At 44.1% G+C, this 23,470-nt stretch overlaps 9 protein-coding genes across 9 annotated transcripts; 6 read left to right on the top strand and 3 right to left on the bottom strand.

The window, feature by feature from the left end:
- Window positions 1-4,952: 4,952 nt before the first annotated feature.
- On the top strand, window positions 4,953-5,622 carry EV420DRAFT_1623674 (uncharacterized protein; the record flags this gene model as incomplete). The annotated part of the gene is made up of 2 exons (XM_060475961.1): window positions 4,953-5,396; window positions 5,446-5,622. 2 exons carry the CDS (start codon window positions 4,953-4,955, stop codon window positions 5,620-5,622), a joined length of 621 nt encoding a protein of 206 aa, XP_060321866.1.
- A 122-nt stretch (window positions 5,623-5,744) lies between these two features.
- EV420DRAFT_1623673 (uncharacterized protein) lies at window positions 5,745-6,252 on the top strand (the record flags this gene model as incomplete). Its single annotated transcript, XM_060475960.1, has 3 exons — window positions 5,745-5,854; window positions 5,875-6,092; window positions 6,125-6,252. 3 exons carry the CDS (start codon window positions 5,745-5,747, stop codon window positions 6,250-6,252), a joined length of 456 nt encoding a protein of 151 aa, XP_060321865.1.
- A 405-nt stretch (window positions 6,253-6,657) lies between these two features.
- Window positions 6,658-7,066, top strand: EV420DRAFT_1653522 (uncharacterized protein; the record flags this gene model as incomplete). Its single annotated transcript, XM_060478757.1, has 2 exons — window positions 6,658-6,978; window positions 7,034-7,066. 2 exons carry the CDS (start codon window positions 6,658-6,660, stop codon window positions 7,064-7,066), a joined length of 354 nt encoding a protein of 117 aa, XP_060321864.1.
- Window positions 7,067-9,940: 2,874 nt separating this feature from the next.
- On the top strand, window positions 9,941-11,482 carry EV420DRAFT_1488284 (uncharacterized protein; the record flags this gene model as incomplete). Its single annotated transcript, XM_060470609.1, has 8 exons — window positions 9,941-10,035; window positions 10,087-10,458; window positions 10,585-10,678; window positions 10,718-10,899; window positions 10,929-10,999; window positions 11,087-11,108; window positions 11,163-11,272; window positions 11,379-11,482. 8 exons carry the CDS (start codon window positions 9,941-9,943, stop codon window positions 11,480-11,482), a joined length of 1,050 nt encoding a protein of 349 aa, XP_060321863.1.
- A 2,789-nt stretch (window positions 11,483-14,271) lies between these two features.
- EV420DRAFT_1488283 (uncharacterized protein) lies at window positions 14,272-15,052 on the bottom strand (the record flags this gene model as incomplete). The annotated part of the gene is made up of 4 exons (XM_060470608.1): window positions 14,272-14,337; window positions 14,386-14,425; window positions 14,477-14,892; window positions 14,951-15,052. The coding sequence occupies 4 exons, from the start codon at window positions 15,050-15,052 to the stop codon at window positions 14,272-14,274; spliced, it is 624 nt and encodes a 207-aa protein (XP_060321862.1).
- Window positions 15,053-16,346: 1,294 nt separating this feature from the next.
- EV420DRAFT_1488282 (uncharacterized protein) lies at window positions 16,347-17,035 on the bottom strand (the record flags this gene model as incomplete). The annotated part of the gene is made up of 2 exons (XM_060470607.1): window positions 16,347-16,756; window positions 16,933-17,035. The coding sequence occupies 2 exons, from the start codon at window positions 17,033-17,035 to the stop codon at window positions 16,347-16,349; spliced, it is 513 nt and encodes a 170-aa protein (XP_060321861.1).
- Window positions 17,036-17,257: 222 nt separating this feature from the next.
- EV420DRAFT_1488281 (uncharacterized protein) lies at window positions 17,258-19,104 on the top strand (the record flags this gene model as incomplete). Its single annotated transcript, XM_060470606.1, has 11 exons — window positions 17,258-17,276; window positions 17,360-17,408; window positions 17,468-17,495; window positions 17,553-17,589; window positions 17,651-17,702; window positions 17,732-17,884; window positions 17,935-17,992; window positions 18,040-18,104; window positions 18,457-18,497; window positions 18,665-18,688; window positions 18,743-19,104. The coding sequence occupies 11 exons, from the start codon at window positions 17,258-17,260 to the stop codon at window positions 19,102-19,104; spliced, it is 888 nt and encodes a 295-aa protein (XP_060321860.1).
- A 932-nt stretch (window positions 19,105-20,036) lies between these two features.
- EV420DRAFT_1282049 (uncharacterized protein) lies at window positions 20,037-20,952 on the bottom strand (the record flags this gene model as incomplete). Its single annotated transcript, XM_060468290.1, has 3 exons — window positions 20,037-20,337; window positions 20,367-20,466; window positions 20,517-20,952. The coding sequence occupies 3 exons, from the start codon at window positions 20,950-20,952 to the stop codon at window positions 20,037-20,039; spliced, it is 837 nt and encodes a 278-aa protein (XP_060321859.1).
- Window positions 20,953-21,212: 260 nt separating this feature from the next.
- On the top strand, window positions 21,213-22,822 carry EV420DRAFT_1488280 (uncharacterized protein; the record flags this gene model as incomplete). Its single annotated transcript, XM_060470605.1, has 8 exons — window positions 21,213-21,236; window positions 21,292-21,360; window positions 21,408-21,479; window positions 21,535-21,982; window positions 22,213-22,398; window positions 22,448-22,591; window positions 22,629-22,653; window positions 22,696-22,822. 8 exons carry the CDS (start codon window positions 21,213-21,215, stop codon window positions 22,820-22,822), a joined length of 1,095 nt encoding a protein of 364 aa, XP_060321858.1.
- Window positions 22,823-23,470: the final 648 nt, after the last annotated feature.

The following is a 23,470-nucleotide window of genomic DNA, read 5'->3' as shown; positions in this document are numbered from 1 at the left end:
CTTCTTCCCCGCCAACCCTCACCAGCAAAATATCATCTCGACGGAGTGCACTTCGATGCACAGATGTTATCCTCGGCAACCGTGGGGACTGCAGTAGAGATACGGCCCCATGATCAGCGCGATGGTCTCCCACTGGGAAGAACATGACAGGTGCGAGACGCTCATGGCAGCTGTGTTCCCGGCCCGCTTAACCCCACTGGGCAAGTCCGCGTTCGAGAGGTGCACTCGAACCCGTTGAATAAACTGGACCTCATTGGATTATGACGAAGAACTCGGGAGAACCGCCCTCGGGTCGGGGTTTGGGAAGATTACGGTTGTCCAGTTGTCGTAATACATGTCCTTCGTGACCTACTGGGTGTGTGACGTCAAAGACTAGGGTTCGAATCCCTTTGGAAGGGTTATATTTTGTGATAGTCTTTTTATTCCTTGCGCCTGAGCTTCAGATTGATTCCGCGTACCCATGCTTCGTGGATGTGATCGTATTTTCATTACTAGGCCATCTGCCTTTCCATTGTCTGACTATTTACGTGATTCTCACAGGTGGCTGGTTTCCGCAATAAGCATCGCTATAAATGAAACTGCAAAAATCCCTTTAGATAATCCTTCGTGACGCTATGGTTTTATCATACTGGTTTTCAGGGTTCGAGTCCCGACTGGAGCATGGTCAGATAAATAAACTTTTGTATCGTCTGTTTAAGGCTCTTATCGTACCCTTCCAAGTTCTTATCCAGTCAGGAGAAGCTTAGGGTACCACAGACACAGTCATGAATCTTAGCAATCGGTCAGATACCCTGCTCCGGTTTTAGTCGTACTTTCATTACAAGACCCATCTATCTCCCTCTCCATTTATGTCTTCATTCAGTAGACGACCAAAATATTAATTCTTCCTTACATTGTGGGTCTTATCCAGCGCTGCTTACTACCTGGGTTCGAATCCCGGTCAAAGAATCTTTAAGCATCAAGGCTATTTTTTTGTTCAAGTTCTTATCATTATCCAGGTCACCGGGGAAAAGAGCTTACGGTACTACAGACGAAGTAGTGGCTTTTAGTAGCAATCGGTCACATCCCTCTTATCAGGCAGGTTCTCGTTTTGGTTTGATGTCACCCAATAACATGATATTTATTAGGTTCTCTGTCGTAACTCGTTTTGTCAGTGATATCTACTCTTGAACCGCAGAGAACCAGTCAACGGCCCCTCTAACCCCCCCCTCTCTCCCTCAGTGGGAAGACAGCACTATGAGGCGTCTTTACTGGTATAGTCATCGGTGGAGTGACCATCTGACCTTGAGACTGTTTATTGCTTCGATTCGAACCCTGCTTGGCCGTGGTAATTGTTGGGATTTGGCAATCCGGCATCATGCCGAAGTTTGCTTATTAAGGAAGAAGTCTGAGGAAAAGCGTGGAAAGTTCTAGTAAAATAGTATTCCCGCTACCCTTGGTAGTGGGTCAATGTGCAGTTCACTCCTGTTGAACTTTTTGGCGTGAAAATTGCAAACTAGCCGGAAAGAAAGCCAGGGGCAGTGCGCATCCGTTTGTCTCCGATGGGTGCCAGTCCAAAAAAAACACTACTGTTTTGAAACTTTTGGCGTGAAATTGCAAGATAACCGGTTTTATGACCGAAGACACTGTTTCCATTTTTTTCCGCACACACTGCCAATGGAAGCCGGAGGCAGTGAGCACTCTCCATGTTCCATGTCTGCCCGATGCGTCTCAACTGAAAAAAACGCTACTGTTTGTGTTTTTGGCATGAATTGCAAGATAACCGGTTTAGAGACTGTACACCCTCATCCTTCTGTTCCCTCTGGATCACGTGAGGGGCGCATCCTGACCAAGCGGCATGGCACGGCTCTTTTGACCACCATCTGTCTTTATTCCTCATGCTTCACTGTCTCGTTGGGAAGGAGAAGTACCAACTTACTCTCGCTTTCAAAAACAATCACTCTCGATGTGGCAGTCTCGTTCATGCTTCTGGAGGAATCTCTTCCATTACCGTTCACTGCAAGCAAGGACTTTCATGACATCAAATTCCACTCGTGATTGGAAAAGAAAGTAATGCCGTTGTTCAACTCGGATTTGACTGGTTGTAGAACTCGTCAAAAGTCCTAACTTCCACAAAGGTGTGTTATATCAACTACTGTTTTCTTTATCTCGTTTTACCTGATTATTTCTTTCAAGGGAATAACAAGCTACCTATTATCGCTCTGCAGGCTTTGATTGATCACTATGTTGCAATGACAGATCTTACCCGAGGACTTCTTACCCTTGATCATCGTGACCTTGCACACCAATTACATGGTCATGGTTGTCTTTCATATACATCCCTGCATGGATTTTTCGCAATTTGGAAGGCTGTTATTGGAGCATTTCCTCGCAGGCCTCTGTGCAGGCGAGGGTGGTTTATTGTGCTCTGCATTCATGACTCAGTGTCGCACCAGTCATGATCTGTCCATCTTTGCTCTCTTTGTCATGTTTATTGTCATCAAATGCAGTGCTACGGATGCCATCACCTATGCTCCATGGCCATCATCGATGTTATTGGACTTTTGTCCGACAGCGAAAGCATTCATGTACAGAGCACCCTCCAGAAACGAGTGAATGCCACAATGCACATGCCCTACAAATCCTCATCCTGACTATATTGTTTCGTCTTTTGACCGGGTTTGAGAGACTTGAATGTGAAGACGTCGTTAAAATCGCTTTAGCCCATGGTCTTGGCACCGGAATGCAGTGTTGAAACGATACGTGCACGTGTCTGTGATCATGTTTTCAGGGGATCTTGTCTCACCTCTGTGTGTCGCCCCTTGCTGACTGTTTGTCCCTGGTTGTTTGGAGGTTTTTGCGGAGCTTTAAAGAGTCGATACTAAAGATTTTCTTCCTTTTCCTTTTCTTCCTTTCCGTGTAACCCACCTATGTCTCACTCTCAATTCACTATTTTCTCTGTTCACGACAAGATTGTTTGGTACTCGTTCGACGGTTATCTGTTCAACTCTATAGTGTCAACGTCGTGGCTGTCTTCCTGTGGGCTGCCGACGTCCCATTCTTTGGAACTTGTTGTCCATTGCCGAGGAGAGCATGGTACTGCTGTGTTAACCATGCGATTCCAGCTGTCCAGGATCCCTGACAATGACATCATTTTCGGTCATGACTTCTCGGCGTTGTATCATGAACTGTACCCGATTATGGCTCCAGTTTGTTCTTTCTTATATTCTTTACACTGTTTTATTGAAGTATTTGTTGCAGTTGATGGTGTGTTGCATGACTCCACCGATGACGCCATTCCTGTTGCGTCGTTTTGACAATGTTATCCCAAGGGATATCACTTCAGTGATTAATCCGTCTTCCTCGACCGTCCTGTCTGTGACAGGGCTTCCGCATCCGTGTTAAATGGCATGGCTACTGGAAGTGGTCATAGTGCTAGACCATATGCATCCACCACCGCTGATACTGCTGATACTGCTGATATTGCTGAAGTTACCGCTGATATTACCACTGATACTGCTGATGTTACTGCTGATGGTTTGTCTGTGTCTGCACCTAGTCTGTTGCATGGAGATTCAGATTCGTCTGGTGTTGGATCCAGTATTCAACATTGCATTCTGACTTCCCTGTTTTTCAGTTGTATTGCTACTGGTCCTCATGCTTCTCTCTTTGTCGAGGACTTCGATGTTATTCATGTTATTGCTCGCAGTCATGGCCTTATGTATGATGACAGTGTTGACATTGTTACAATTAGACAGTCTGTAATACGGCATTTGATTGTAGGAGACTGCTATGAATCTCATAGAAGATTTAGAAAGCATGACAAATTTTTCAAGGACCCAAATGATACATTTGAGTGTGCTGTATTTGCATCTGGATTCACGTCTGCAGTCGAACTCAGTTTACATACTGTTCAACATGTATTGAGTTACACAGGGCATGTTGCGCATTTGACTTTATCGAAGCTTGGTGCTATAGTTGGGTCATTGGGCTTTAAAGGGTCCTGGACTAGGCAGAGAATGCTTAACTTTCTCACAGATTATACGCACACTCTTGGTCCACCTACTTGGGGTTTTCTGGATGGTACTCCAACACTTGTTTTGGAGCGCATGGCCAAGGCTCACGGAATTTTTTCCGGTGTTAACACTACAATCTCTGACTTGATAACTGATCTCAGTGAACATTTTCAGGACGGAATATGTGCCCATCATGATGATACGACATCTATGTGTGACAAACATCGCTCCCTTTCTGATATACCTCTTCGTTCAGACACAGACTTGTTGCTTGTTCAGATGGAACGTATTGTTAAAACCCTTTCTTTAAGAGCGTGTCGTCGCATCATGACCAGTTATGGTTTGAACCCCGATGTATCCACCACAAAGGAAGCCCGTACTGTTATAAGGAATCACATTCATGGAATCCAAAAAGGCAAAAAATATGCAGAGTTTGTTTCTGGACAAAATGCTATTAGAAAAGAGGTGGTTCGTGACATGGACAATGAGAGACAAGCGCAGCTGGAAGAAGTTCGGAGTCAATGGCCAAGAAAGGCATCTCTATCATTGAAGGAACGCTTACTGTCTGATTTTATGCATGAAACTGGGAGCGACTCACTACATATGTTTACATGCTCTTGTTGCGCTGCACATTATCATATACAAGACATTCGTCGACTGACTGTCAATGAAATTGATTTAATGTGCTTACGGGTCAACGGTGAGGGTAGGACAGATGTCATGAAATGGCCTGGCACTGACAATGATTTGCCATTCCAAACAGGCGAACTCGCTGGATTACAATTAGACCCAAGCGGAATAGAGGTTGGTGTCGATGGTATCTCCATTCTAAGCATGTGTAAATGTTGTGTCAGGAGCATCCGTTGTGGTCGTGTTCCACATCTGAGCCTTGCTAATGGGTTATATCAGGGACCGGTACCCCCCGAGTTGGCCAAATTGACGATGATCGAAGAGAATATGATCTCGTTATGTCATTCAAAGTGCACTGTAGTTCAGTTGAAAGAAGAAGGTGGTATTGAGAAGGACTACATGCAGCGAGGAATAAGAGGACATGTTATTGTTTATCCACAAAGACCATCAGAAATAGCAAGATCGTTGCCACCATCTGTTGAGGAAATCACGTCTCCATTATGTGTACTCTTCGTTGGTGCATATAAGCCTTCAGATGAATGGCTCAGAACAAAGGCTAAACCCCTGGCTGTCAATGGGGCATGCGTCTGGGCGGCTTTGAAATGGCTGAAAAATAATAATCCCCTTTATCGTGACATTGAAATCAATGAAACGGTCCTTCAGGAGTTAGATGACAATCCAAACTTGCCTTTTGTTATACAGCATATTTTGCCCAGTGCAGCCGGAGACACTCTGACATTGCGATATGAAGCATCTGTTGATAATCCCAAAGTACAATTGCCTGTACCTGACTCAGTGAATTTTGAGAGCATCATTATAGCGGACGTTGATTTTTCTTCCTCTTCGAATAATCTTAAACAGGCCAGCAATGAGGCACATCCACAAAAGAGGGGGGGGTTATATTGAACTTACGCATGATCCTTCACCCACGGACGAATTTAATAATCCTTTGTTGTTCCCGATGATGTACCCAACTTTGTTTCCATGTATGGCATAGGTGGGTTTGAGGAGCCAAGTAGAAGGATGAGTCTATTCATTGCCTCCCAAGTTAAACATTTTTTCAATCTGAACGATACAAGGTTTCAAGAGCATTATTCTTTTTTATTTTCTGCATTTAATATGCTTCAAAGACGAGAAATGTTGCTACACACAAGTTTGAAAGTGAAACGCAAGAGTTTCACGTCTGTTGCTCGAAGTTTTGCTACTGTTTCCCCAGAAGCACTTCATATGTCTCAGAGCGCATCTCTAGAGGTGATTATACAACGGCGAATAACCCGGAAGAGAAGGAGGCATTGACATTGATGAAGGAAGTCAAGGCAGTAACTGCGACAGTTCCAGCTTCGGGTGCCTCTCATACAGTCATGAGGAATGAGATTCGTGGTCTGATGATAGACCAAGGCTCGCCAAGTTTCTACGTTACAATCAATCCCACTGACATCTATAATCCAGTGGTCAGTCTTCTGGCCGGTTCTGATATCGACATGTGGATAACATACTAGGTGGAGATCTTCTGAAACATAGGGACCAAACTATTCTTGTAGGCAAGAATCCCAGTGTCGCAGCGAGGTTTTTTAAATGTTATATGAAAGCCTTCATAAAATGTATATTAGGTTATGATCCAAAATGAACCGACTTCGATGGAGGTGTTCTCGGACTGGTAAAGGCATATTATGGATGTGTTGAAGCCCAAGGACGCGGTACACTTCACTGTCACATGTTAGTTTGGCTAGAGGGATTGTTGAATCCCAATGAAATCAAGGACCGCATTGACAGGCAGGGCGAACAAAGAGTTCAGAGATCAGTCTGCTTTCATTCTTAGATGATGCAATCAGCAATTATATACCAGACATACCAGAAAATTCGGTTCCCATTCTTTCCGATGGTTATCATGCATCTGCCATAAGGGGAGGCATTGATTTACTGAATGATCGTGGGGAAAGAGACCCTGCACTCTGCCAAAGAGATCTGCATAATCTCATAAAAGATTGTCAGATTCACTCACACAGTAAAACATGTTTTAAGTATTGTGGCGATGGCGAAACCCAAGGTCTGTCGGTTTGACCTCGATGAGAGCAAAATTAGAGCGGAATCTTCATTCGATTATGAAACCGGTGAACTTTGTTTGAGATGCCTGAATGGAATGGTGAACAACTTCAATGAAACAATCTTACGTGCGATGAGGTGTAACATGGATATCAAATTCATCGGATCCGGTGCGTCTGCAAAGGCTGTCCTATATTATATCACTGATTATATCACCAAATCACAACTTAAGACTCACATCGCTTATGCTGCTCTAGAGCTCTCTGTTAAAAAGTTGGGAGAATACAATCCCAACGAGGATGAAATCACTGTGAGAGCAAAGCGTTTGTTGCAGCGTTGTGCTTATACTATGTTATCACATCAAGAACTCTCTGGGCAGCAGGTCACCTCTTACCTAATGGATTTTCGAGGATCATTTTACTAGTCACGAGTATCAAGGTTTGTACTGGGGTTCTTTCGAGCAGTACATTGAGAAACAAGATCCGTCTCCAGAATGCTCTGTTCGTCAATCGATCACATCACAAGACCTAAACCACGAGGATTCCATTTCGACATGCAACATGTTGAAATACCTGTCAACATTTCGAACTGATCCGTTGCAAAGCACTATGCAAGTGGACGTGCTGCCCACAGAGTCCGGACAAACCCTCTATAACCTTAGCTGGAGGCAATGGACATATTTGATGACCAAGGAGGATTCAATTTCGAGATATCGGATGAAAGAGAAACCATCGGTCTGAACATTTGAACAAGATGAACAGTTGAGTGATGATGATTCCTGATAATGAGAGTGAACATAGTGACAACAGGTCCTGATGATCCTGCTGAGATCGAAGGTGATGACGAGGAAGAGATAGTTGTGTCCTGTGGATGAAAGTGGCGAGTTGATCTCACGGGTGAGCAGAGTCACTGATTACATTCACCGTGGCCCTGCATTGAATGAATTATCATTATGGGAGTACACAGGCTCAGTGTTAAGAAAGAAAAAAGTAAGAAACTTGGTACAAAGTATTACAATGAAGATGACGAGGGCGATAGTGATGTCAAGTTTATGGCAGAACCAGAAATAGATCAGATGCCATCAGTCGAAATGCTAGCACAAGGCGACTGGGCCTCATTACAAGATGTTCTTGAGGACTGTAGTCGGAAAAGACCTAAGTTTACTTTCAGTTCTGAGCACATAGAAAAAGATACATACTATCAGGTGATTATACTGACCAGAGTCACGGAAGGTACCTGTTCCTTTGGGTGCATCCATTCCCCAGTCGTGACAAGGAGGAAGTTTATCCATGTTACTGTCGTCTAATGCTTATTCTTTTCAAACTGTGGACTTCCGCTTCAGATTTGCAAATGCAGGGGAGTCATGGAGTGACGCTTTTGAAAGGTTCCGTACGATCTGTGCTCGTAATGTCTTGTCTGTTATCGATAACATGCAAATCATGCACGAATGTCGTGATAGTCATGATGATCATTTGTGCGCCTGTCAGTATTCGCATGCCTGGAAATGCGTTTCCAGGATATGGAGGTCGCTCTCAGTTCGATGACGATTTCCAAGGTGATGAGGACACAGATGAAGCAATTCTGCAGCATCTTCAGAACCTTGACCGCGCGATGGGAGAACGTATGGATTTTATGAAGAGGAGTGTACACGACAGTCTCTGCCATGCTGAGAGCGTTGGAATGTTTAACAGAGTTTTTACAGAGCAAATCCAGTCGAGGGCTGAAAGAAACGGCATTCAGTCGGCCTCTGAGACAGGGGAAGAGTTAATTGACGAAGACGCACCTCATCAGGAAGCTATTTGGTTTAGCGAATACGAGAAACGGCGTACTCTGTTGAAAAATAGTGCAATGGTTAACACTGTTCCAGAACCTTCTCCTTCTAAGCATGGTTCTTCATCTACCACCAATGTCAATGACAGGCAGTGCGTTTCACGAAGCTTTCAACAATCCAATAGTTTTACCTCCTTTGTTTCAGCAAGACATTCCTGCAACCGATGCAGACAAGGAAGTAGATGTTGACACATTGATTCAGAAGTACACGCTGAATACAGAGCAGCAGAGAGCATTCCGAATCATTGCTGAGCACAGTATGCAATTAAAGCCTAAGCCTCTGAGGATGTTTTTGAATGGACCCGGCAGGTACAGGTAAATCTATGGTAATAAATGCGCTCCATGATTTCTTTGACTCGAGGAATCAGTCACGACAGTTTAGACTTGCTTCCTATACTGGCGTTGCTGCGAAAAATATATCTGGGCTGACGTTACACAGTGCTCTGATGCTGAACCGGTGAGGAAAACATGGTTCTGTTCAATCAGGTTCCAGTCGAGACCTCGTTTCCATGTGGCAAGGAGTGGATTATCTTTTTATTGATGAAGTGTCTATGGTTGGTTCGAAGATGTTGGTACAGATTTCTGCAGCGTTATGTGAAGCAAAGGAAGATAATGGCATTTTTGGTGGTATCAACATAATTTTTGCGGGTGACTTTGCGCAACTTTCTCCTGTTGGAGATAGTCGAATTTTCAGTCGTGTCAAGAACAGAAGTTCGAGGGCAGATTCCATGTTCAAAAACACGTACTGGGGAAACTGCTGTGGTTCTCGGTCGATGTGGTTGTAATTCTGCACAAAGTTATGAGACAGGAAGGCACTGAAAATGCTGACTTTGTCGATCTCTTGGGTCGATTGCGAACAGGTGTATGTATGGAGGCAGACTTCAAACTGCTGAATTCTAGACTGGCAAGTCGTGTTAAACTGGATTGGAACTCAGAAGAATGGGAGAACTGCACCTTTGATAGTGTCAGAAAATGCAGTTAAAGACGCATATAATGATCGAGCCTGCTCGAAGTTTTGCAGATCGCACTGGAAGACAATTGCACTATTATTACTCTGTAGACGAGCATCATCAAAAAGTTATTACCGATCCTTCCTTGACCAGTCATCTGCATGGTCTGACATCCAGGCACAACATGTCAAAGACTTGGAGCATTGCTGCTTGTCATCGGGATGCCTGTGATGATCACAGCGAACTTTGATGTCCAAGCAGGTATTGTTAATGGGGCTATCGGAATTCTTGATCGTATTCGATACAAACATGACAAAGATGGCCGACAGTTATGCTCTTTCATGTGTGGTATCCTTGCCTTCCATAACGGGACCAAATTTATCTGGCGTACAAAAAAATCAGGTCATTGCCCTGCAAGATACAATGGATTTGATTTTCAGACATCCTTACTCGAAGAAAAAATTATTGATCAAACGAAAACAGGTTCCTATCATGCCAGCCTTTGCAATGATGGCTCATAAGGTGCAGGGGCAAACACTGCGTAATGTCATCATTGATTTAGAGAGTTGTCGAGGCACTGAAGCTCCGTATGTAATGGCATCATGAGCAAAGTCTTTGAGTGGTTTGCTGATATTAAGGCCCTTTAAGATTGATAAGATTCAGAAGAGGCAATCAGAAGACTATCGGAACGAGAGCAGACGACTAAGGGTTCTGCAGTTACTTACTAATCAGAAATATGGCAACAAGAGAGAGATAGAGGGTGCAAATAAAGAGCTCGCACAAATTGCTGTAGTCTGCAATCCGAATTCACTTCATGTGAATGAGGATACTGACGCTAATAGCCTCGGCGACCGACAGTTGTTACAATTCGAAGAAGCAGTGGATCGATTGGGTTTGGTGAAGACAAAACGAAAAAATGAATCGGATAACGAACATCAACGTCGCCCAAAGCGTCATAGGGCAGACACTCGTAAATTGGTGAATGAACGTTTAGGAAATGCGAGAGCATTGTCAATTTGAAGTTATCACGCTTGAGCATGCATGTCATGTGCTGGTGAGACCGTACTCGGGCTGGTGCTTCTTTTACTTGTACCTGTTCAACCAGATTCCCTCTGCTCTCGATGCTCGCTTTGAAGGGGACTCCAATTGCGAGCGTTTGTGGACCGTCGGCCATTATTAGCAGCAACCTTGTGTCGTCTGCATCGACATGTTTGGGATAGGGTCATCTCGGTAAGCCTTTCTTTGTTATCTATTTGTTGTATCTAACAGAATATGCACAGCACATTGTTTGCGGGTCCATTTGTCCGATGGCATGCTTACTTTCAACACACCCTCACTTATGCCCCTAACGATTGGTCACCTTCGATCAATAATCGAATGATTGTATTGGTCAAAAGTAACTTCCGCCTCCGCTTTTCGATCGTGTTTGGAGGGGTGGCATCGGTCATTTTGTCAGCACCAAGCATTGGTGGGTATTTAGGCTGCCTGTTTGGGTAGAGGATAGGTGGCAACCGAACGTCGACTCGCCTAATTTTCCCCCATGCCAAAAAGGTATGTTTCGTTATGGGTGTATGTCGTGCTTGCTCACGGTACTCAGTTGTGTTCTGGACTATCGCTCTGATAGCGATGAAGAAACAGATAACAATGTAATAGATTTACGGTGAGTCGCCATCAACTCACTTCTAACAATCCTAATGGCTGACACTTGAGTTAGGTCGCCGAGTCTGGAAGAGCAGGAAAGGAGACAGCTCAGACCCGTTTTTCCGCAAGAGGTTATTGACGAGATCATTTGCCTGGCATGCTTTTCGGATAGCATTCTTCCAGGTGATTTTTGCCGGCACAGCCTATACACAGCCATCATGTTCTCGACTGTCAACAAGGTGTTTCTCCGCGGATCATGCACCTACTTATTTTATCGAATTCGCATCAGGGCCCAAGAATACACCCCAAGAAGTGTGGGAGCTGTTCGAGCACGTACCACATATCATACATTTTGTTCGCCGCATGGACATCGAACTGGATCCAATACCATGACATCGGCTTGATAAAAACAATTGTAAATGCCACCTCAGAGGGCTTACCTCTCCTTTCCCTCGTGTTTGAACGGTGTATTTTCAGTAACATTCTCGTCGCCGCCCTCCGTACCATTATTCCTCATTTTCGTACAGTGACTTTCTTGTCATGCACGTTCACTGACAGCCTCATGATATCGCTGCTGTCCTTCCATCCAACTCTCAAGGCTGTGTATTTCGGACCTGGCAAACCTTCTCATTACCATGGGCATGACCACCTTAGTCTCGAGACGTTAGAGGTTGAACCTCATCATGCATCGAACGAGACGCAAACACTGGTAGAACCCCTTTCACTGTTCATTTATCATGTTGAGTCAGGCATACATTTTCTCCTGGAGAGCGAACCTTTCTGGCAGTTTATGGCACCTCGACTTCGAAACTTGGTGGATCTCTTCCTATGGGTCGATGGTAGTGTGGTGGATCTTGTTCAAAAGGTCATTGATAATTCATGTGACACTTTGGAGACTTGCAATGTTGTTCTTCGGTGTCGTATGTGAACCTCTCTCTTTGTTTGTCTTATCCTCATTGTGATCATAGCTCTATCGAATCCACTGTCGAGCACCTCTATCTTTGAAAAGATGCGAATGCCTGACCTCGCTCCATCTCGGTGAAGATTCCATAGATCTAAGACTCCTACTTCGAGCTGTTCAAACACTTCCCCGACCTTCTACCATTAACCACTTTGGTGTACTCGTTCACGACACATCGCGAGTCCTTGCGGAGGGTCTGTGGATGGATATAAGAGATGTTTTGGCAGTTGACGCATGCTTTCCTGCGCTAAGAACTGTATCCGTGGAAGTTCACCTTATGAATGTGCACAGAGCGTTAACTGGAGGTGTAACACAAGGTGATAAAGTATTGAAGAGAATATTCAATCCTCTGAAGGAGAACGGGGTCAAAGTTGGAGTGGTTCATCGACTTGCAGATAAATGTCCGTAGTGTTTGATTCGTTTCAATAGATCGATTCTTGTTGCCTTATTTGGACTGGCATGATTCAAGGGACGAGCATTAATATTGTCGCGATCGAGTGCACCATCACTGTTCCACGATTGGCTTTCTATGCTTGCTATGTACGACTATGGGTTTGCCTTTTGGACTGCATGGTGACATGATTTCATATAGCCAGTGTTCGCTGATGGGTCAATGTTCAATTTCACTTAATGATGGGACGTTGAGGGCTCTTATTCTTTAGGACTAATATGATGACCCCGATTTGTATAGAAGTGCACGGATCGAGCGAAGACATTCATTATCATAAAATTTGATGCTTACATTTTCTCTAGAGCAGCATGGAAAATGTCTCAGCCATGACTCATGTATTGGCAATTTCTACCTGGTCTAGTCTGCATATAAGTAATCCAGGGGATGTCTAAGCAAAAGTCCATCCCCTGACAAGATACTTCGCTGGGTTGGTATTTTTGTTCTCATAGACACAACGACTCAAATATTTGTCAGGACATGGCATTTCCACCCGAAATTATTCACCAGATCCTATGTCTGGCACTGCAAGACTCATCCACTGCTCGCGCATGCTTACTGATGGCACGAGTGTGTGTCCCTGAGGCTGAGAGGTTTTTGTACCAATGCGCTGTGATCCCAGGTGGAGACAAATTTGCTGGCATTTGTGACGTTCTTCGACAGCAGCCCCCATCTTCATCGTCATATTAAAGGCAGTCATTCTTCGCGAATGGTCTGGTGCCGACGCGAGTGTCGAAAGACAGCTGACAGTTGTTCATTTAATCGACACTATCACTGGTACTCACGACGGACTTGAGGACTTGTTCATTGATTGCACGAATTTTCCTCTATCCAGAGTACATGATATCCAGTTTCCTCCCGCATTATTTCGTCGTTTATTCGTTCGAAGGAGTGTTTACAGGGACAGTGATATTGTCACACTCCTCTCTCGAGGTCTCAATCTGCAAGAAGTAAACATCGGCGGTCCTGCTTCTATCTGTTTGTCCTATGGCGAGGACCATGATTGCTCTTTTTGTCCACCACAGTTGCAATCGCTCACATATTCAGTGGAGCGGGGAAAGCGCAGACTTATCAATAGCTTCCTGTTCCAATCATACATGAAACTCGCGCTCCAAAATATCAAAAGGTTATACATCCAGTACGATGGGGAATGCGAATCAACAGTCATTCGCCTCTTGGTGTCAGTTCGCACATCTGTCGTCACTCTCCTTTTGGTCTCTGCTGGTGAGGAAACATTTCACCTTCATTAGCATGCGTCTCTGATCATGGTTTAGAGGGTCCTGGTCGACCTATGACACCATCTGTGATAGAATTTCCTCAGTTACGTCGACTTAGGATCACCGTCGATGAAGAATGCATGCACCTTATATCAAATTGGATACGATACAGCTCAAGTGATAGCTTGCTAGAACTGCAGCTGTCTGTTGCCACTCATCTACCCATCAGTGGATGGGACCGTTGGTCATATTTGGACAACACATTCAGCCTACATAGATGCAAAGAGTTAAAGCATCTGAATATTCGATTTTTGCCATGTGTTCCTGGTTTGGACAGTGCAGCCGAACCAGTTCAAGGCATACATTAAGGAACTGGAGCATCATATGCCCTTCTCACATAGAAATTTTAGAGTAAAGAGTTCGTTGATTTCAGCAATTACGGGTGGTCTACAGAGGGAAGATGTATTTAATGTGTATATGTCTTTCTAGATACACCAAAATGAACTTGTGATTATTCCCTTGAATAACTTAGAGGACTGTTCGTACCTTGAGATGATCAGCGATATAGACTCAGGAAGGTGGGTGCTGCTTTATTCCTGATCATCTTGTAATTGGTCGCTTTCTGATCATGCACGTCAGGAAAAATTAAAATTGCTGGATTGGGATTCACCTTCATCGCTTCCCACTCTCCAACATAATCGATAACAAATCTATGGGCAAGTCCGTGAGTGAGTTTGCCTCAAAGTTGAAGAAAAGCGTACTTCTTCACAATCCCATCAACTACATTCGCAAAACTTTTGGTCTGCTCAAAATCCACAGGATTCTTCCCGTTGGTGACTATTATCAAGAAGTTTCCATACCAGGAAGTCTTTACTGACAGAGGCACCGACAACGTGTGATTCTTCTTGTTGTTATGCTTCACTACACCCATGACGAGCTGAAGCAGACAGTAAAAGAAATGTAACACCAATTTCGGATACTCCTTCAGCGCAATCATGTGATAGCCCATCGTGTTGCTGACATACAACGGCTTGTACATATCATGGACGTACATCTCAGTATCAAAATCCTTGATGGTGCGACGTCTCGTGTTTGGCTTAAAGCATGGAATGAGGATGTAAGCCGGATCAAATGCTTGAGTGCTGTAGAGTCGTCCGACTTTCAAGATCATTCCTGGCTATACAATGTTTCTTTTCAGCAGTCATGCACGCGTTTGTTGTGGATTGAGTTTGCACCTCTGCTTTCGCTTCTTCTTGTAACCTCGAGCAGACGAGAGACATGCCCGCAGAGGTTAGGATGATGGTACTCAGGTCTAAAGGTGGGGAGTTTGTTGTCATCATGTAGAAAGTGGAGATATCCAAAATGCCAGATAGATGCAGCGTCTTGTGGACTTTATGTGCATTACAGCCAGTCTGACTTTGCTGCAGCTGTAAATGGAAGGCACGATGCGGATGTCTCGTTGATACTCCTGTTTTCTATTACTCATTAATTTGTAGCCTATTACTCATTGATCTGAAGCAGAGCAAGTGGCAATGTCAGCGATATGAGGAAATGTAAGCTGAATCGAGATAGACTGACAAATAATGCCCTGTTTGACAGATAGGATGAATAGTATACTAGAACAAGCGTGCTGACGGAGTTTCCTGTTCGAACATCTTGAGTAGTCTTATCTCTAATGCATTGTTATAGGGGCCAGCGGGCATTCGATCATAACGATCGTGCATACCTGCATCAGATAACATGAGGCAAGCATCTCTTTTAAGGAAGGTGACAGCTAAGTGATCATGACAAGTCACACGCCTGGTTGATCCGGTGACATGGAAGTCATCTGTCACTTTGCACTCATGTAACTTGTTTTCTCCCAACTGTTTACATCATCGTTACATGTACAGCATGCCTGTCCACTCAAAAATTGCTAGGACAATGATATATTTTCTTATTGACAACATTTTGTATGAAAAGGTGATATTGACAGGTGGTTTGTGCCCATATTTATTCTAGAGCGACTTAACAGTACATAGGAGTTCAATCAGTATTAGAGGTCTTCAGCATCTGGCATTAGTGTTGATGTTGCCTGATGCCTAGAAGAACACGCTGTTTCTTGGGTGGTCTGGGACTGTTCTCCTTTCCAGGTGCCCCGTCTGGCTTACTGCAGACCTTCCAAAATCTATGATCGTTTGTAATCATTCATCTGTAACTGTTCCAACAAGAGATGACCCTCACCTCTACCCCCGAGCGATTGATGACTGTAAGTGGTATCTAACTTGGTCTGGAATCTGACACCACCATTGACATTGATCAAGCGGAAAGAAACCCCCATGTCAACTATATCCCCCACACGCACAGAGCAAGGGTGAGCAGGTTTAGTATTGCTAAAAAAAATTTCAACACATAGTCGCCGTTTATTACATTTGACTCACATGCTTTGTTTATCTTCGGATCTCCATTCATAGAAGTGGACCTGCGTTGTCTTCGGTATACACAAAGTCACCCCAGTTGATAATATCTTTCATCAATCCATCTGGGTCCATGGTGGAGCGTGACTCTATAATCTCATCCAAGTTGTGACTCCGTGAGTTCATAAGTTTACAGTCAGCACGAATAGCAGGTATGTCGCATACTACACTTCGTTCAAGTGATAGAAACATGCTCATCATGGCGCGACATGTAGTTATAGATATGTGATATGGCTTGGTAGGCCTGAGAGAATTGTTTGTCCATGGCGGGTGCCGCAACTTTGACCATCTGGAAAGTCCTTTCACATTTGGAACTGAAAATAGTAAGATTCTGAACAGTAGACGAAACTTGGACTAACTTCTTCGAATGAATCACAGGCGGTAGGTACGCCTCGACTACCACCCCCTGGACATTCAAAACAGCTTCTTCTTGAGATCCCTTCCATACCAGAAAATGACGATAATCCATTCCTGGCGAGCTGACACTTAACTCGGCCGAAATCTGGCTGAGGTCAGAGAAGCGCGAGAGTTGGCACGCTTTGGAAGCTTCGTCTTGAGTATGGATGGCAGTTCCTTTCGTGATTGCTGTATTTAATTGTAAGTAACTGTCTTCTACTCTGTAAAGAGCATCTCACTGGTTCCTAACTTCTCTAGCAGAGGACGAACGTGACGAGTGTCGCAGACAATGTGAGACAGAGCCATTGACAGGTAAAGTTAGCTTGTGCGATTCAGGTTCTCTCACTTAAGAGCGATTAGCTTACATTGCAGGTATTGCTTTTGCACTTGTTTGGCATCTATTTTTGGTGGATATTGACTTATCTTCCCATCCAATCCCAATCGATGGACTCTGAAACGTATTTGCATATTCGATGATTGACTTACAGTAATGCTTACTGAGCGTCGTAATCATTGGAAGATCCGAAATGATTTGTAGTCAGCCTGGACATCCAATACAACATCATTGATCGATTCGTGTGGTATTTAAGTGCACCCGCAAGAGCATTGCAGTTCAATAGGCTTATTGAGGCTTCTTCACTGCTATACTGTCCTTTTTGAATATGGCTCAAATTACCACTTCGAACTCCAATGTGCGACAGAGGCACAGGTATGGCCTTTGACTTGGTTGATTGTTTTGGAACTAATGTGGATACTGTAACAGTAGATCAGCAAAGTGAATCGATGGACCAGCGCCCGTTGATGAACCAGGTGACAAGCATGTGAAGTTGACCAATGTATTGTACGTGCCCTTGTTATCAGTCGTCCTGTCTTTCATGTTGTCACCTGTGTCTTTCGTAGTAAGGATATCACAAACACTGTGGACTGTGTATGTTTACCTCGTCAATTTTTTTGGTATGGGCTTGTAGTCTGACTATCTCTCTAGGACCAGCGAACCACCTATTACACCTCAGGCCAGCAAAGTAGGCTGACAGTACTGGGTGCGATATAACTGAAATTGAATACCTCGACACTGCTGACAAGTTAGCATTCTTAGAGGGTCTACGTCGGATGTAACTATGGGAACCGATGATTTGTGAGTATCTGACGATATGTTATGTACAGTTTGCTTAAAAACTTCCCCAGAGAACATGCCGCCCTGGATCATGAACACGAAAGTTCCACTCAAGTTTCCTCGGGCCCTGTGTCCAATTCCCAAGCGGCGAAGAGCACTCCATCCGCTCTGGCTAAAAGTGTTACTCAGGGTAGCACAAAGAAGTGGGTCATTCGTGTTCTTCCCAGATTTCTCACTCATATTAATTTGTTAGTCACGGCACTGGCACGAAGATGCGATTAGTCGTTGGTCCCAGTAACCAGCACGTTGTGGTTTTGCCTTGTGCAGCAGAAATATGCTACTGTTACTGGGGAATCAGGAACCTCAGGCGGTAGTTCCATTCAGACTTGAACAGGAGTACAGGGGTAATATTGACAGAGCGAGGTATGCCAGTTTAGTTGATGATCAAAGCACCTGTTCTGAAGACAATTCAGACTGGATCTTCAACATCGCAATGCATATGGAAGGCTATAATATGCAGAATCTCTTTTCATGGAGCCACGACGATACAAATACCTGTCTGTGGGGGCGAAAGACTCACGGAAAGTCGTCCACGCCAAGGACAACTCAAACTGCGACATTCTTTACAGTAGGCTTGGTCACCGAATCCACTCTTATTCTTGGCAGGAAATCCAAAGAGATAAATATCAAACCTCTTGCACGATTATGGCCCCGATGCCAGGCCGTAATTTCTCAGCTGCTGAAATTCAACAACGTCGTTGTCACTTCTTACAAGGATGGCGTCCAATTCTTCGACGATGAGAAAACCCACTGAAGGTATGTCTTCTAAATGCGTGTGTCGAATGAGCATCTCGCTAACGCGACGACAGGTGGACGTGAGCTAAAGATTAAATCTGTTCCCATGGATGGGCATACTCACGGTCCCCATACTGTGATTTCTCTGTCTACTGTCCTGTGTGTGCTCTGACGCGAATAATTTATAGCCGTCCGTGTGTGGGATATAGAAGGTATGTCCACTGTTTTGCACAATCTGATATTGTTGTTCTTACTGTATTGCCTAGTCCCTTGTTTCATCGGAACCGAGCCATTCAAGCTAACTGAGTATGCCAAACTTGAACCATCATACGCTGATTTTGATCCTGGCGACTGCGTTTTGGTTGCTTTCACCATCGGAGGGTATCAAACTCCCAAAACTGACAGCACTCCTGCTCTGAATAGGGCATCATTGAACATTCAGTTTGCTATTTTGTTAGCCTCTGCTAATACTGATGATGCAGGTCCAGCCATGGAGCGTTTCCCTGAAGATCTGGGGGATGAGACAGCTCTTGGAGTTGATGACCCTACTCCCATGAACGTTCCAGATGGGGAAGGCATCGACTGGGCTGAGTCTGACGTTGAAATTCCTGATGGTCCTGAATTTTAATCAATTGTAGTATTAAATACACTATGCCAACTTTTACAATGTTTCGAACTTACTTGTAGTTATTGTCAAAGATTATACTGCATAACCATTGAATTTACATTTCTCTCTTGTTAAATCTGTGGTGCCATCGCTGATTTGATCCGAGTTGTTTCTATACTTCTGCTGAAACTAACGCTCTGGAATTTATGACTTCTTGTGATCGTACCACGTCAAATCTACTTATGGGGGCCGACACAAATTGGTTCATCATTGGAGGAGTTCGCATGCTTCACTATTATGAAATGCTGAACATGTCTTACTTAAAACCTGTATGAATACAGGGTTTTATACACATCTTTTATATATCAACTACAATACGTGCTCAGCCTGAATTACGCTTAGCAGCTCGATGACGTGTTATGGAAGAATGCTTTCAGGGATACACTTTTTCTATCCCACTGGCTATGTATAATTAGTGCATGTCTTCTTCCTTACTTGTCCTGAAGTACTGTAGGGATGAATAGCATAACCAAGGTGATAGTGGTACGGCGACGCCGTTCAGGATCGTACCTCTCGCGCACGAGGAGCCCATATTGTCAAGCATATGTCCTAATAAGGAAAGAACCTCTCCCTAAAAATAATCAAATACGTCATGGCATGATATTCATGATGGCACGAAAGCTTGGACAAGCTTCGGAACGTAGCCTCCGATAGTCTGACATGGCAGTGCCGGAACGCCATTTCTCAGTTTCACCTCAAGACCAAGAACCCTAGCGAGACTAACGCGTAGACATTGATACATAACGGGGTAAATACATGTGAAGAATTACATCGTTCACAAGGCATGAAGGACAGTGTTTGGTGCTGAGTTCAACACTATACATGATTCATATACAAAATTATTGAACTCACGGTCTATCCTGTTAGACTGTAAGTCGAGCAGTATGATAGTATTAATTGGACTCATACCAGCCATTCGCGTAGATGGGAACCCTGTCTCGTACAGCTCCTGCAACACAATATGACAAATTAAAAAGCAGAGATTGCATAACACCAAAATCAAAGCGAATGTGATCCTCGCAGGTGTAACTGAGAGTCCAAGTATTACACTGAAGATTGTGGTGGTCTTCCACATCGTCCCACAAGTCGACAACCCAACAAAATTCATCCCCTACTCTTCGAACGACACTCCGGTAATCCAATGTATGGGCACATTTCCTTCGTGTGACGTATTTCCATCCACTGTCGTTTATACTTGTCAGTCAGATCGGTGTTGCTGTCACTGTGTCATTCGATAGTTGGCGAGAGCAACGTGATATACAAATGTTGCATCCAGATATAGACTGACAGCATAGCAGTCACTGATGAAATTCATAACGCACGCTGTAAACAATCATTAGAAGAAAAACAAACCGGATTCCATTGTCACTCACTAGAATGGAAGTTAAGAATAGTATTGAGAGGACAATGGCTAGTGGCGATGATTTGAACTGCTCGACCAGTGTCATGCCGTCTGAAGTTGTAGACAGAGAGAATGCTTTCGCTGTCATATGTGGTTATATCGAATTCAAATCTGATATGATTCGGAGGTGTGGGTGGGAAGAGAGGGGTGTCGATGCTATGGGAATTGGATTTTTTCGAAGGAATGAAAGTATATCCTTCTTCGAGGAGAAAATTGATCAGTGGTGCATGTTTATCGTGCTCGACATATACGTCGAGATCTGAGTTCCGGTACATCGTATCATTGAAGAATGATATCGCCGTCGAGCCTGATATGAGAGCACCAGTTAGCTGTTGTAAGTCTACAAACAGCCTTCTCCCCTGGGCATCGAAGAATGGAGAGAGAACTCGGGTAAGTGCCGCCAACATAGTTTGCGTCGAGGATCAGCATATTCTCAGTCCTTATTAAAGGCAGTCACGAAGTGAGGAGTAATCGCCTGTAATGTCAGCGTTGACTAAAGTTATGGAAAGATGACATACTACTTGTTCCATATTTGAATTTCTCTTCGAACACGCTGAGTCATTATTTTCTTCGATCATCGACAATCATAATCAATTAAACACGATCAAGCTGGCGCTCACTTATATTGATGGAATTACCAGCTCTTGTTTCTAAGCAAAGAGTCCCCATGTCTCTGGTCACTGAGTCTGAGGTAAAGTGGTTTCTATGCGCTCTCAGGATCGTTTGATTGCTTACCCCCTTGTTAGGAATCTGTTACTGTTACTATGGATCTAGTTGGGTTTAAGCAGATTGGCACCGTAGTTAATTCCACACGCGTATGTATAACGAAAAGTCATCATAGCCTTTCTTAATATCTGTGTAGGAAGCACATTTGTCGGTGCTCACTGATATTGTTTCTGTCGGTAGGCAGACAGAGGGATTTGTGACTGAAGAGGTATGCGTTACTACACTGTCTTATCTCACATCTGATTTGATTATGTCATGTTCAGAGCAGAAAACTTCTGCCACCATACTGTCCGCCCGAGATAATGGCCAAATGCGCTGAATGGGCTTTGCTTTTATCCGATGAGAATGAAGGACATTCTTTGGCAACGGCTCTTACTTTACTCACCTCACATCGCAGTTTCTGGCCTGTCTCTTTGAGGCACATTCACAACGAGCTGCATGTCACTCCTTTCCGCTTCCATAACAAAGCCAAATTGCATTTCCAGGTTTGCCCACATGATAAAGCATATGTTCATCATGTCATACTCGACAAAATTGAGGATGAAACAGAACAAGATTTCGGACCGGACTTACAACCGTTCATAATGGGGCTCTCTGTCGGCGTTCCCTTGGAAGAACTTGTTCTTGTGTCCTTCGATCTGTGCGATGACGACTTCATCTCAAATGTCTTACCCATTTGCAGCCATTTCCTGAGAGTGGAATTGGTGGACTGTATTTACAGTGACGCTGATTTATCGACTTTTTTGATGTCGACCTATAATGCTACTGCTCTATCAGTTTGGCCTTTATACCAGTTGCTACTACAAGGGTCATGTCCTTCCCCATGGATTCCATGGCAACGATCGTCATGAACTCGTAAAACTGCAGCAATCCACATGGCTTACAGACCATGATAAATGCCAGGACATGGAATTCCCAATGTTGGATATCTTTGAATACAGGGCAGAACATGCTTCTTATGGTCACATGCCTCAGTAGCGATGCCTTCTTTGAGGTGTTGGCTCCTAGGCTGGTCAAGGTGTCCGAGATTTACTTTCAGCTACATGAAGATTGTATCGAGAATGCTGAATGTATCATCTCTGCTGCGAGCGTAACGTTGAAGAAATTGGACGTTATGATGTCTTTCGGTGCGTGGCTTTTCTCATTTTTTAAATCCCATGTTAATCCATCAAACAGTCTCACTGGCTGCGAACAAAAAAGGCATCAATTTATCGAACTCTTATGCATTGCAGGATCTCACAGTCACTGAGAGCAACCAGTTTGCCAACATTTTCTTATCGCCTGCTTCAATCTTTACCACTGATGAACTGCCTCAAGAAGGTCATATTCTGTATCATTGTCAACTCCCGCTCTGTAGATACGGAGAACTGGAAAGCGATCAGGTGAATGCTGGTCCAGGACACGAAGTTTGCTGATCTTTGCAGTATACATGTTGCGTTCTATGTATGGTGCCGAACGGACAGTGATCCTGTGGGGCCAGGCGAGATTCAGGCAATGGCTATGATTTGCGAAGGACTAGGAGAGAGTCCTCAGGTTACATTATATGACTAATCGTGTACCAAGAGGAGCGGACCAGCGGGTGATACAGACGGAAATCCCGCTGGTCACCACTGTCCCTGCTGATGGAGAGTTACCCACTTGATGATTATTACAGTTTTAACTTTTAGATTCCATCAGTTTTACCCTTGATCCATTACATGAGCATCAAATCCTCCCCGGTTATTCTGTAACCTTATCAACCTTGTCTTGATGCAAGCAAATGATCTGAGTATTATTGCTTTGGGATTGGGAACAAATGGGAAAAGTGACCTCCAAGCCAGCATTGCTCACGCCATCATCTTCTCTGAGACAGGTCTTGTTGTGCCTGAAAATCATTGAAATAGTTTAGCGTAGTGGAGTGTCTCAGTTACAGCTTCAAGTTCCGAAATCTGCAGTGCATGTGCCTGAAAACCCTGTCCAACCGGTTGTAGCTTATCAAGTTGGACGGTAATATTATTCAGACTTTCGAATAGAACATATGAAATTGCCGACCATCGATCGAGTTAACTGTTTTTGTTAAAGAAAAATTTCTCACTGAATCAGTATTTGAATAAAGGATGAGACATTGTCCTGAGGTTGATGTGTGATGACAAGTATTATCTTTTACACAGCCTAGATATTGCACCTACATGATTATGAAAAAAAAAAACAGGACGATGC

This window comes from Desarmillaria tabescens, assembly GCF_030435595.1.
Source record: "Desarmillaria tabescens strain CCBAS 213 chromosome Unknown EV420scaffold_164, whole genome shotgun sequence".
Classification (NCBI taxonomy): domain Eukaryota; kingdom Fungi; phylum Basidiomycota; class Agaricomycetes; order Agaricales; family Physalacriaceae; genus Desarmillaria; species Desarmillaria tabescens.
This window is presented reverse-complemented; position numbering and strand designations above follow the sequence as displayed.